The 13,185-nt window shown below is 54.4% G+C and overlaps 5 protein-coding genes and 1 non-coding gene across 6 annotated transcripts; 2 read left to right on the top strand and 4 right to left on the bottom strand.

Moving 5' to 3' along the window:
• The first annotated feature begins 354 nt into the window (after positions 1–354).
• On the top strand, positions 355–1,090 carry LY79DRAFT_48486 (uncharacterized protein). The gene has a single exon (XM_060553289.1). It carries the CDS (start codon positions 440–442, stop codon positions 899–901), a length of 462 nt encoding a protein of 153 aa, XP_060417436.1. The 5' UTR covers positions 355–439; the 3' UTR covers positions 902–1,090.
• Positions 1,091–1,278: 188 nt separating this feature from the next.
• On the top strand, positions 1,279–3,356 carry LY79DRAFT_667173 (uncharacterized protein; the record flags this gene model as incomplete). Its single annotated transcript, XM_060563340.1, has 3 exons — positions 1,279–2,739; positions 2,816–3,027; positions 3,080–3,356. The coding sequence occupies 3 exons, from the start codon at positions 1,279–1,281 to the stop codon at positions 3,354–3,356; spliced, it is 1,950 nt and encodes a 649-aa protein (XP_060417437.1).
• A 1,688-nt stretch (positions 3,357–5,044) lies between these two features.
• On the bottom strand, positions 5,045–5,117 carry LY79DRAFT_t65. Its single transcript has one exon. It is a non-coding gene; the product is annotated as a tRNA-Lys (tRNA).
• Positions 5,118–5,664: 547 nt separating this feature from the next.
• On the bottom strand, positions 5,665–7,823 carry LY79DRAFT_577166 (uncharacterized protein; the record flags this gene model as incomplete). Its single annotated transcript, XM_060559858.1, has 4 exons — positions 5,665–5,868; positions 5,949–6,402; positions 6,992–7,281; positions 7,650–7,823. 4 exons carry the CDS (start codon positions 7,821–7,823, stop codon positions 5,665–5,667), a joined length of 1,122 nt encoding a protein of 373 aa, XP_060417438.1.
• Positions 7,824–8,125: 302 nt separating this feature from the next.
• LY79DRAFT_577167 (anaphase-promoting complex, subunit 10-domain-containing protein) lies at positions 8,126–11,838 on the bottom strand (the record flags this gene model as incomplete). The annotated part of the gene is given in 3 exon segments (XM_060559859.1): positions 8,126–10,156; positions 10,995–11,412; positions 11,429–11,838. 3 exon segments carry the CDS (start codon positions 11,836–11,838, stop codon positions 8,126–8,128), a joined length of 2,859 nt encoding a protein of 952 aa, XP_060417439.1.
• Positions 11,839–11,907: 69 nt separating this feature from the next.
• LY79DRAFT_48734 (uncharacterized protein) lies at positions 11,908–12,733 on the bottom strand. The gene has a single exon (XM_060553298.1). It carries the CDS (start codon positions 12,552–12,554, stop codon positions 12,030–12,032), a length of 525 nt encoding a protein of 174 aa, XP_060417440.1. The 5' UTR covers positions 12,555–12,733; the 3' UTR covers positions 11,908–12,029.
• Positions 12,734–13,185: the final 452 nt, after the last annotated feature.

A 13,185-nucleotide genomic window follows, 5' to 3' on the forward strand; every position in this document is an offset into this window, starting at 1 on the left:
CCCCCCACCTTCAACTACCGAGGTGTCTTAGACCGCAAAGGTACTTGACTTGTGGCCCGGTGCCAGTACATCGATCGCGTACCCCTCGGGTCACTCACTCTTGGCTGCTCTGTCACCCTCCCTCTCCCCCCTTCTCCTCCTCCTCCGCCTTCTCCTCCTCTTGGAATCATCCAAGCCAAGGGCGCACTACACACACCATTTGCACCGCGTTTGCGCCGGAACACGCGCGCCGTACCAAGTCTCGGGCTCTCTCCTCCCGGCGGGGTCCTTAGTAGCCAACCACCCAGCCCATGATCGCTGCGTGGCGGTCGCAATTCCAGCCCGTCCGTTGCAGCTGCCTCTAAAAAGGTGAGACGAGACCACTTGCGATGCCTGGTGGTAAGACAAGATGGTTACTGACTCTCCTCCTTCAGTCTTTTCCCACTAGTGTCTCTACTATATGCCGCGCGCCTTGGTTCATGGGAAACTTTGCGCTTGCTGCATAGTATTCAACCCGAGCGGAACCCCCCCAAAGAAAACCCCAGGAACGAGAAAGCAACCCTGCATCAGACCAGGTCAAGCAAGTCAAGTCCGTAGTCTGCAAGTGGGAGAACGAAGAAGAAACGAAAGAGCCCAGGGCGGGCGGGCTACCGCATCTCAGATCGATCAACATTCAGGTCGTTCGCGCTTTACCACCACTGCCGTCCCCCATCTTCTTTTTCCCCATCTTCTTCTTCTTCTACTTCTTCTTCTTCTTCTTCTTCTTCTTCTTCTTCTTCTTCTTCTTCTTCTTCTTCCTCCTCCTCTTCTGCCGCTGCTGCTGCTGCTTTCCGTTTTTTTAACCCTCTTCCCTCTCTTACCATCTACCCGTCTTCTTTCTCTCCTGAACCAGAACAATGTCCAATCCATCTTTAGCCACTGAGGCTACGATTGCAGACATTGGCTAAGACCAGACGACCCGCCCTGCCCCTTCACTTATCCCTCGTCAGCTCACTGACTCTCGGCCACCCACCAAACTCAACTCTCATACTCTCTCACACTCCTATGACCTCCATCCCTCGGCCCTCGCCCCATCTTTTCGCCTGGGATTCCCGGCGCGGCTCATAGACCCGTTTCACATCGGCTCTCTTTGTAGCACGCCGGGTTCCAACCAGTTTCAACCCTCCGTGACGAGGGTATCCCCGGTCGCCCAGCCGACCCGCAACAACCCACCTCGTGTGTGCGACGGCACATAACACCCGCTGGCGGTGCGCCGCCGTCGAGCCCTCCTCCAATATATCTCCCCGTGCCGGGCTCACTATGGATGACGTCGTCCGCTCGTTCGGCAGGAGCGTGTCCCGTGCTGCTCGCAGCGTCCGCAATAAGGTCCAGCGAGACCAACCTTCGTCCGATACCTTCTCCTCGGCCTCCGCCTCATCGTCGGGCCCATCTCTGGCCGCTGCGTCTCCCGGCGCCGAGGCCACCGCACACGCTCCTCATGCTCATGCTCATACTCATACTCACGCTCATGCTCTTGCACCGACATCCACCCCTGCACCAAACCCTCAACCCGATCTCGAAGCCCAACATCCGACTCAAACGGCGACTCATTCGCAATACACGGCCGTGCCGCTTGCCTCGCCGCCGCCCTTCACCCCGACTGCGCCGGAGCCGGCTTCGTTGCCTGCCCACACAGTGCCTCATAACCATGTCCTCCCTACGCTGACTCTTGGCCCATCAGCTCAATATCCAAATCACGACGACGCACCTCCTCATGCAGCTCTTACCGCTCACTCAATCGGCACCTCATCCACCTCTGACGCCCAGACCTTGACCAACAATATTACTACCCAAACTCTCACCGTCCCGGGCACTCAGTCTCAGCCCGTGTCACCGTTGTCACCTCCAACGGCTGCGCTTCACACACCCAGCACGGCTCAGCTCTCTCCCTCATTCACTCCATCTGCTATATCTTTCGCACCGCAGATTCATCCTAATTCCCCGTCACCTCAACCGCTCAACCTCTCGGCCGCCGCCTCACCCGCTCAGTACATACCCTCACCTCTCGAGTCACCCCTCCCCCTCGAGCTCGAGCAGCAAATCTCCGGCAAAGATGGCGGCTCAATCCGACCCCAGAGCTCCCGGCCTCGCACATCCCGATCCCGGCGGGACTCGGTCATTGAGAAAGTCGCCTCCCTGGACCCCCGCCGCCGCCCCCGCAGCATCGGCCCCAAGACGGGCAACAGCCTCATGGACCTCCCACCCGAACTGCACCTTATGATCATCGACTACCTCGAGTTCGGTGAGCTTGAGAACCTGCGCCGCACCTGCCGCTTCTACCGCAACTTCCTCACGAAACAGACCATCCGGGACCTCTTTGGCGAACAGTTCCGTCTCGCCTTGCTGGCGCACTGCTACATTTGCCTAAAGTACGACCCTACGCGTGGAAGCCTGCTCTGGGCCGACTATAACCACCCGCGCTATCCGCTCGCCAGCAAGTGCGTCGACTGTGCGTACCAGGAGGACGAACTGGCAGTAGGCAAGAAGGTGGCTCTGGGGAACTACGCCAGCGTGTGGATCTGCCGGTGGTGTGGCTATCCCGTCGCGAGCGCCGCGGCGCCCAACCAGCCCGAGTTTCACAAGGAATGCTACAGCCATTACAATAACGTTCTCCTTGTATATTTCGTCTTGGGCTGGATTCAGTTAAGTCTCGGTATTGTCGCCTCTGGGCTATGCTGGAGGTTCTTCCGGGACGAAATCTTGGTCTTGGTGGCTGCCATTGTAAGTTCTTTTTTTTTTTCTTTTTTCTTATTATTATCACGAGCCTCGTGCGGAGTTGTTTTGCTTACTCGAGTAGGTCAATTTCGTTTTGCTGTGGTGGTGCCTGGCCTTTCTTGTTGTCAGAGGTGAGCACAAGCGCACATATCACTTTACTGGTATACTCGAAGCCGCGATCCTCGCCCTCTGGTGTTTGCCTCTTTACGTCCTTGTCAACGACGTGGAAGGCGGCGTAGAAGGAACCTGGGATAGAAGGGTCCTCGTGACCCTGATCTTCATTGTGCTGAACATGTACGTCGCATGTCCGTTCCTATCCCCTGTTAACAACCACTCACATAAGCAGGGCTTTTCGCCTGTTAAACCTCCTCGGCAACATCATTCTCACGCTCGAGTGGCGACACTTTGCACGGAAGAAGCCAAGGCTCACGCCGGCTGGCCGGTTCGCCAACATGGTCCTGGCCTTCCTCGTATACTGGACCTACCCGCAGGCCGTCGAGCAGGAATACCCCCCTCAGTACCACTTCATCAACACCGGCCGACGGCGTGTTAAGAGAATCCTCGCCGAGAGGAATGCCCAGCGGCAGCGGGAACAGCTGCAAATAATGACCATGATGTACTGAAAACGAAGATCGAGATATCCTTCTTGGGAGGAGTAATGTGGTGGCTGAAGTTAATGGAGGGATGTTAATCATGGGGCGTCGCTGGGCTCGGTATGAGCAGCGTGTAAGAGATGGGATTTTGTTTGGTCTCGGGATCGCCCGTGCACGTATTTTATGCCGAGACGGTGGATTGTCATGGCGATAACGGCGCAAAGAAGACGGAAGGGCCATATGCATGATTGCAGGTAATGATACCCTGCCCAGCAGCCTGTTGGATCATACAGCACGACACTGGCGCTGGTTATGATCCATGTTTAGTAGCGATGAATACTCCTCTTTCTTACACATATTCTCGTGGAAGGAGACAAACAAGATTATAGACATTTCCTCTCAGCCGATGTCCACGTCCACAAATATGGGCAAACTGCTAAGTGAGTATCGAGTCTCCGGCCCCAGGTCCTGATCCGCGGACAGAAGACCTTCGCCTAGATCACCGCCGTTGTAGCCATTCCTCATTCTTTTGCAAACAGTATGTTTTGGTATTTGCAACAGATGCGGGCTTACGTCGCCATCGTCAACATTTGGCCCGCATTGCTCGTATGAGATCGGAATCCGCCTTCTTGCAGTATCAGCTTTCCGAGTCGAGTTATCATATGGGCACGTTCGAGCGCCAGGAGCAAGCCGTACGCTGTGTCATCAACACTTTCCTCTCCAGACCGACCCAATCCTCAAGCATTTAGAGACGACCATCGAGATAACAGCCGCAAGCATGACTCCTCCGCCAAAGGTCCATGTCCCCTGGAACTCCCTCTGGACGTCCGCCGTCCCGTCTCCCTGCGGCCTCTGCGCTGCGCCTCCGATCGGGTTCCCCACCAACGCGCCGAAGCTAGCGATCGTGTATCCCATGCCCATCCTCGTCCCGTACTCGGACAAGTCGTCCGTCAGGTTCGCGATCGTGGCCGGCGGCAGCGAGACCATGCCTCCCGAGATGAACCCGTAGACGATGGAGATGGCGATGAGTCCCGGCAGGTCGTGCGCGAAACGGAAGAGGAAAAGCACGATGGCGGAGCCGATGCAGCCGGGCAGCGTGATGGTCATGCCGCCGTACTTGTCGGCAAGCCAGTTCGGGGCCAGACGGCCGAAGAGGCATTAGGGTCGACACCTAAGCGAATGGCGTACGCATCTGCAAAGAAGAAAGGCACGTAGACGGAGCCGATCATCAACGCGGATGCTGAGGATGTTGTAAGCGGAAGCGTTGGATGGCAAGATCAGAGGTTGTTAAAAAGGCACATATAACCAGGACGATATTGTCTTTTGACCAAAAACAATCACCCGAATTAATTGAATGAGACGAATGGCGGGGCGAGAAGAAGTATGAATCTCATAATCTCATATCATCATCGCTCAGTAAGCCCCCTTCGGCTTGATTAGCTTCGGCTTCGGCTCCGGGCCCTTTCTGGCCCACTAAACTGGACAAGACCAGTAAGAAAGAAAGAAAAGGCCAATTGGGTTAAACCAAAAGGTGCGGCCTATATAGGGCGATTTCAATAACGACTAGTAGGAAAGAAGAAAACAAAGCCACTCGGGCGCGCAGGATAAGTATCTCACAGGACAGGTGATGTTTACACCACAAAGAAAGTCGCGGCAGAAGCGAAAAAGAAAAAGGAAGAACCCGTAAGAGTGGCTGTACCAATCGCGGTGAGGATTTGAGCCTCACGCGGGGGTCGAACCCGCAACCTTGAGATTAAGAGTCTCACGCTCTACCGATTGAGCTAGCAAGGCGGGTCTTGTTGTTGTTGAAGGAATTCGCAAATCCAACCTTCAAGTACTCTTTGTAAACTTTGGCTATCCCATCTCTCTCTAACAAGCTTTTGTTCCCTCGACCGCATGCCATGACGATGGTTTGCAATTTCACCTCTTTGTAGTCTCAATCTGACAATAAGCCTCTCAAACCCTCCTCCAGGGTATCCATCCCCCTCCGCACCTTGTATCCTCCATACGTGTCCGCAGCCATGATACCACCCGGCAAGAAGCTCTTAGTCATCTCCACAAACATATCCGCCATCGACTTTTTGAAGGTTTGCGCGAATAATCCCTCCAACTCTTCATCTCTCACCAGCCTCAACTCAACCTCTTTTTTCAGGGCCGCCTCAAAGGCCCTCTGGACGTCCCGTGTCGAATACAGCCGTGGGCCCTGGAGGTCAAAGACATGAGAGTTGTGCAGCAGCGGTGATCTCGCGCCAAGCACCTGCGCCGCGCACGTCTGGCCGATGTCTCTCACTGATACCTGTTGTTTCGTGTGAATCAGTGTTCAACCATGCCAACCACATCACCAGTCGTCGCAGCCATCACATATCATGGGGATTTTTAAGTCTTCGGGACACAGGACGGAGTAGAAGAACGATGACTCGGCCTTGAGCGTCTCAAGCGCTGCCTTCCAATTCTTCATGAAGTAGGCGCGCCGGACAAAGACCACTTCAGGAGCGGCGCCGGTGAGGACTTGCTCCGCCTCATACTTTGTCTTGACCACGCCCTATGTTTCTCATTTTCATGTTACTCACCCAAAAATCGTCCGGAGCTGCTATTTATCTCGACTCTTTGGACCAAACTCACCGTACCATGTTCCAAGTGAGCCCCCGCACTCGACACGTACACCACCCGTTGCACAGTACCCACCGCCCTTCCGATGGCATACTTGACATTTGCAGCCATCTCCCGTGCCCTCGCGGTCGGCTCGGACTCGGAGTAAAATGGCGGGGTGATGGTCACGACAGCGTCCGCGCCGGCCAACTTGAGGGTCCCGACATTGGCGACGTCGCCCGCGGGTGATCTCGGAACTCGGCAGGCACCCTTCCCAGGTCTCGGTAGACTCCCGTCACGTAGAGATTGGAGGCATCGTCTAAAAGGGCTTAAATTGTGGCCTGCCCAGTATTGGGTGACGCCGGGACAACAAAGACGTGCATCGCAAGTGGATGGTGGTGCTCTCCGAGGTCGCTGGATCAAACCGGCCAGCCGCCCGACTAAAATCGGCGCTTGACCATAATCACGGGAGCTCCGCCGTTGAGGCCTGTGAAATATATATAACATAATAATCACTGTTTGATATATGACATCATACGAAAAAGGTCTATTTTCGCCTCTATCGGTCGCCTGCGTCCTGCACCTCGCCTTCGCGTCCCGTCCATGCGTCAGTGGCTGGCTATGTTTAACTTCCAAAGCTTCGCACCCCAATTCCTCAATTTGAGACATCTGTGAGTCAGTCGTATGAGCTGAGCCTAATATCTTGCTTGATATATCGACGCTTCGAACCCTCTGCAACGTACAGTGTCCTATCAATAGTCCGCAAACTCAAGAGGTGGTCAAGTGGATGGTGCACGACAGGACACTGTAGATTAAATTAGGCATACATACACATACGCCGAGCTATTTCGGGCGGCTTTCTACATTTGCTCCTCTCTTCCCATTACCTAGTCGTCCCAGACCGAGAGGGGGTTTGTCCCAACAAGAAGGTTTGGACGGCAACGGAGCAAACTCCGACTGGGCTGCCTCAACCCTAAGGATCATCCCCGACACCCCCTCCTGGGACCGGCTTCAAGGAACAAGGAGAGCTGTGTCAGTCCAGACGTTTATGACGGCCGAGCTTCGATCTGGCTTACCTGGCACCAATGTCCCTTCGGTAGAACATGCCTTCAAAGTGGATGTTTTCGAATCCTACGTAGGCAGCTAAGACTGCTTCTTTGAGAGTCTTTTCCAGTCGCTGCGACGGACAAGACACGGCCACCTGCCGTTCTTGGTTCACTACCAACTCGTTCAGTGCCTGCATGGAAGATGTGTACACTTGCGGGTGTGAGCGGCTGTCTCGTCGAAGCGTCAATCGGCTCACATTGGGGAGACGTGTCCATCTGGACGATATCACTCTTGCGATATGATTCCGGATACCCACCCGCTGTGACAGTGATGTTGCAAGCGAATTCCGAAGGCACAATTAATTTGACATCAGGAAGAGCTTCGTCTGAAAGGAGTAGTACCGTGTTCTACGTCTCGGGGCCTCCAAATCGAGAGTTATACTCAAGCACTTTAAGAACCGGGCGAACTCACCATTCAGCTCAAGACTACGAACCGTTGGTCGAATAACGGTTTCTTCAATTTCGGCCATTTCTGCGGCGGAAACGGACGGAGCCGGTGTTTACACGCTCATACCGTCTGTGTTCAATCCCTTGTCACTGTCATGAGCCCGATCGTGGTCTTGGCCAGGGGGCAATGACAGGAGAGAACGCTGATCTCATAGCCTTCCAGGTCCTCTTCAATGATTACCGTTTCACCAGATTTGCCGGATTTGCTGCTGAGCATTATCATTTCTACAGCTTTCTCTGCCTCTTCGGGCGTCCCGGGAAGAATAATACCCTTTCCCGTGGCGAGGCCATCCGCTTTGATGACGAATCTGCGGTCTGACTTTTTCAGCAACACTTCAGCATTCTCATATTCCATTTCGGCGAAGACCTCATAGGCAGCGGTGGGGATCTTCCGCCTGCCCGTGAAATCTTTTGCCCAGTCCTTGGAGCCTTCGATGATAGCCGCCCACTTGCTCGGTGCAAAACAGGGGGTTCCGTCTGCGCCCAGATTAGACCGAAGAACCACTGAAAGCAAGAAAAGAAGTCTGGCCTGGCTTACTACTATGAAAATGACCGCCCAAGCCTCCGAAAACATGATCATCAGGCCCGACGACAACGAGATAAAGGAAAGCGCCTTGTGGCCGTTGAGGTGGCGAAAAGTTTATTCGCGACCGCAGCTCAGTGGAACTCAAAGATCACTCGCGGAGGACCGCCGCGGTTGGATCTCACCTTCTCGGTGATCTTCCCCCACATCAACTCATCGTCAACCACATAACAGCTTCCAACCAGGTGCCAGTGTTGCCCTCTGGGTAACCCTCTGGGCCGCGCAATGAACGGCATGCGGCCTCCGAAGAGGACGACGACATCGTCGCCCGGCTGCATCATCTTGGATCCAATGCCAACACGCCCGCCACGAGTCACGAACACCCGCCGGTTATTCGAATAGGTCCGCGCCCCGGCGCCAAAAGTCTGCAACTTCTCCTCCCGTCCTGGATGTCCGAACCCATCTGCCGTCAGCGGAAGACCAAACTCAGCCACCTGGGTGAGAAACGTCTCGGCAAGGTCTCGAACCTCCTCGTCAAGCTCTTCGGGTGGTCTCCGCGTGCGGTCGTCGAAGAGCGGGTTGAGGCCCCCATGCTTCTGAGTGAGAAGGTGACTGTGACCAATGATCGATCCCAGGACACCGGCCAACACGGCCTTGCAGAATGCTACATCGAGCAGACTGCCGTCTCGATAGTTCTGTCCGCACCTGGGCGCAATAGACACACCGAAGAGCTGATCCCAGGCGTCCAAGATAGCTGATGCTGTTGCCCGCGATCCCCACCCAAAGTCGAACGTCTCACTTGTCTTCTGCACCACATCGACATGATACCCATCCAACGACAAAACCCTTGGTTGCACGGGATCGTCTCGGACGGGGATGTCGTGAAGCTCAGCAAAGTACCGGAAGTGACCGTCGCAGAAACCGGCGAGATATGCCCCCTTGAATACGAAGCAAGTCCTCTGGTCGAACCATTTCGGCACCCATGATGGGTACTCCCCAAGATCCGGGTCTTCGTTATGCTGTACATGATCAAGGACGTCCAAGATCCTCGGCTGCTTCCGCATGAGGAACCGCGTCAGATCGCAGTAAACCAGCACCGTCTCCCTTTTGTAATCCGGCCGCAGAGCTCTCGGCCGCCCAAAGTTGAGATTAGGTGCGAGCCCGTTGACGAAGTTGTTGATACGCGTGAAGCCTCGACGGATCAGTCGGATGCGCCAGCTGTCATTGTTGTCAAAGACCCCCGTCAGCGCCAGCACGGGGTTCAATCCCTCATCGCAGATGCACAGTAGAGAAAACACCTTGTCGCGGTCGTCGGTCGCCTGCAGCGTCCGGGTCCGTTCGAGCAGGCCGAGAAACGAGCCGATTGAGCCCTCGACTTTGGGCCGGCCCTGGGTCATGGTCGCCTGGCGGCGCATTAGAATCAGATTCCACAGCTCGTAAGGTCGGTGGATTGAGATTTCCCCTTTCCATCGGGCGAGGATTACTAGCGACGCGATCAGGTCGAGAAAGGACATCTCTAAGTCCTCGATCTTGGCGATTGCCCATGTCGATGCCACCACTTCTTGTACACACCAACATCGGTTAAAGTACGGCCGTTCAAAGACTTCGTTCAGATGAATCATGCAGGTCTCGGGCAGGTCATCAGCCATGCTGCTCATCAGTTGCTGCGAGGCACCGGTATCAAGTTGCGCGGCGTTCGGACCGGGATGAGTGTATTCTCTGATCCTCGCAAGCCTCTCCGCGGCTAGGAATGCCTCTTGAGTTCCAGAAGTCTTGAGGCCCAGCCAAACAATCACGCGGGCGGCATGTTTATAAACTAACCTCATGTACTGAACCTGGCGAGAGCGTTCGTCCAAGTTCGACTGGTCAATGCAGAGGGCGTCGATCCATAGTCGGCGCACCTGCGTCGGCAAGCGCAGAGAGCGCAAGGCATCCTCTAGATTCGGTTTGACGGGCAAAGGATAGCCTTGTAGCCAGATGTAATCCCTCGCCTCGTCAGTGGGCTTTCCCCAGGTATAGGATAACGCTTCATAGGGAGGCGCATCTTCGAGATTGATGATTTGCAGCTGTGCTTCGAAGGGGTCCTCTCCAGAGCCCGGGTTCAGGAGAAAGAGCAGGCGTGTAAATGGTGGCGTTCGACCTTGTTCTAAAATCGGCGGCAGGGGCTAATACCGGTACGAGCTGTCTTGTTCCATCAGACCCAAGTGTTCATTTGAGTGTCGCGAAACTCTTTGGAAGTCCAGGTTTGTTGACTGGCTCCAGGAGCGGAGTTCAACTTTGACAAACACGGCCGAAGGCCTCGAACCGTCCAGATACTACCACGTTAAACTCCTAGGTGCAGATTCCATTGTCAGAATCGAACATGGTTCGTCCAGCGCAGCAGGGGTGCGGTGCATGGTGCCGTTCGACTGGACGCCAGACTTCAGCCGCTGGCGCTAGATGGTAGGTATAGGATGCCTTGGGCAGTGTTTGACGAGGTACTGAACAAACCGTAGTGTCACAAACTGATGTGTAAGACATTCTTAGCCATACAGAAATAAATGTACCATTACGAAGGGCCAGCTTATTGGCCACACGAATGCCGAACGGCTCTCCTGAGACGTTCAGTCGTGAGCTGCAACCGTGCTATCAAGCTTTTGGCACTGGTATGAGCCTCATGGTTCTTCCGCATCCGATTCTGGGGTATCATTACAGTGAAAATAAGTCGCAGTGACGTTTGCTATCCATCCACACCGATTCCTTCTTACCGAGGTCATGAGCCTAAGCCTCCTATATATCACGAGAGCTTTTAGAGACAGGACTCACGGAGCCGGCTGATGGTACCGGTAATCTGTCCTTCCTCATCGGATTTCAGGTTCCTTCATGAAATCCGGAATGGTAAGGCCGGCTTCGAGCACGGAAAGGTCCCAGGGGTCGGCAGGTTCCTCATCCACCCCCTCATTCGCAACCTGGTACGAAATCATGTCAGTGGCATAACTATGAAAAGATGAAGACAATACTTACATGGTGCGTACTGCCCAGCTCGACGTTGGGGGCGTCAGTGTCGGCAGCATAGATCTTGATGGACCGAAGGTGGGTATCCTTTCCATTCTGGTGGTTCTCAAGTATCTGCATTTGGAACACGTAGGAGACCAGCGTATTGCCGTCGGGGCCACCACCAGCGCCAACAATAGGAACATGCTGCCAGCCAGAGGGTTGCGACATTTCCATCGTGGCGAACTGAACAAGGTTGTTCTCACTGGTGCCGGACTTGAAGATGATCTTGGTAGGCGTGTAGGACTCGTCCTCATTGTAGTCCACGAAGAAGCGAATGTCTCTGATACCGACTCGCTTGATGAAATATATCGTTAGCTTATGTGGTTGGGGCCCATCGGATCTATCGCCAGTCAGTAAGCTCGATTGCTGGTACTGGTAGTCAAAACTGTAGAACAACATACTGCCAGTAGGTCTTCAAACTGTCATTGCGCAGCTGCTCAACACCGTTGCCCTGCTTGTGGCTACTGACGGTGAACTTTCCCAGATTGGATATCTCCTTGAGCCCGGCGGCAAGGGCATCGAACTCGGGCTCTTCGTGATGGTCTCCTGCATGGTCCCCGTTCTCGCCGTCCTCAACGCTGGTGTCGGTGGCTGATATTTCGCCGAGGTCATCAAGGGGCATACTGATGCCTTCTTCGTCAGAGTACTCCGGGATCGGCGCATTGCGCAGATATTCCTCCATGTTGGGGCCGGCTCTCATAGCCTCCCAGTCAACACGCTGTGGGGGAAAGGCTTCGCCGTCGCTGGAAATGTGGTCGTCTGGATGTGAGCTACCTGGCAGGTTGAATGAGTCAGCAGCTGTGTGAATCATGTAATGAAAGATACAATCAAACACTCTCATGGCACGCCTCCCACTTGGGCAATCGTCCGAACTCTAGTATACGGCTAAGGCCGCATGAACCAGGGCGGGTCGGCGGTTGGCCCCGGTGCTCAATCAAAATCTTATTTGTGTATGAACTCCCGAACCACTCAAGCGCTACCGGCGGCTTGCTTCTTGAATGTCTAGAAACGCACGCAATTTCGTGAGTGAGTGGGAGCAATTGAAGCCCTTGTCTTTTGGGCTGCAGCGAAGGTGTCAGGAAGACTTCTCATCAAACCGCGACCGAAATGAGACCCCTGCCGAGGAGAAACGACCCTTGTCTGCCTCATTCGACGACAAACGACACACCCGAGCGCTCTCTCGCTTGTTTCAATAGAGTGCAAAAGGAGTGAATTAGATGGGAGGCTAGCGGCCACGGCTGGTGGGTGTAATGGGAGCTGCTGTGCAAAATGGTAGACAGTAGGGGAGATATGCAGATGAAACTCTAACGCAATGATAAACCTGACTTTCCGAGGGAATAAAAGACGTAACCCACCGTTCGGACCATGAGTTCTGGTGGCTCGACGGTCATAGTAATCGTTCATCCACTGCTCCGAATGATCGGCCTGCGAGTCGAGGCCGTCACGTCTGTTGCTAAGCTGCTCCGGGCTCTGCAGGTCAGGTCGTGGGCGGTTACCATGGAAGTTTCCCCGCCGTCGGTCTTCCATAGCCGACTCCAAGATTTGAGAGGCACGATCCAAATCTCGAGGGCTGTTCAACGTGCGCGCGCCCGTGAGGATAGGAACGTGTTGATTGATGCTCTTGCAGCGTTCATCATATCGAATCACGTGGGTCCAACGGGGCGTCACGTGCCTCGCTTGTCGGTGTGAGACAGCTTACCGACGCACCATCGTCAAAGACTTCGACTTGGATTGCTAGACAATACACTCAATGCTTCGAGAGACAACCATCTCGAGAAATAGACTGCGGCTCACTGTGACTTTGTTCCTTGCAAAGCGCAGCATATACTGGCCGTAGTTGTCTTATACCTATATGCTGAACTGCAATATACTTGTAAAGGCTCAAGATGTGTCTCGCTGAGTTTGTGGACGGCCAGGTACAACATCTCCCTCACAATGGCGTGATTATAAGCGATTGGCGGTGGTGGTTGAAGGGATTTGTGGCTTGCATTTCAGCTGAACGCCTCGTTTGCGTTTTATTACTTGGTCCAGGTTCTCTGTTACCCCGACTCCATGTAAGCAATTTGCTTGACAGCCATGTCCAACAGCGAGTCACCTTCCCTATTGGCATCTATATGTTGGGGAAGCCAATCTATCTTGACATGCATCATGCAAGTGC

Source organism: Colletotrichum navitas (genome assembly GCF_030913465.1).
Source record: "Colletotrichum navitas strain CBS 125086 chromosome Unknown LY79scaffold_11, whole genome shotgun sequence".
Lineage (NCBI taxonomy): Eukaryota > Fungi > Ascomycota > Sordariomycetes > Glomerellales > Glomerellaceae > Colletotrichum > Colletotrichum navitas.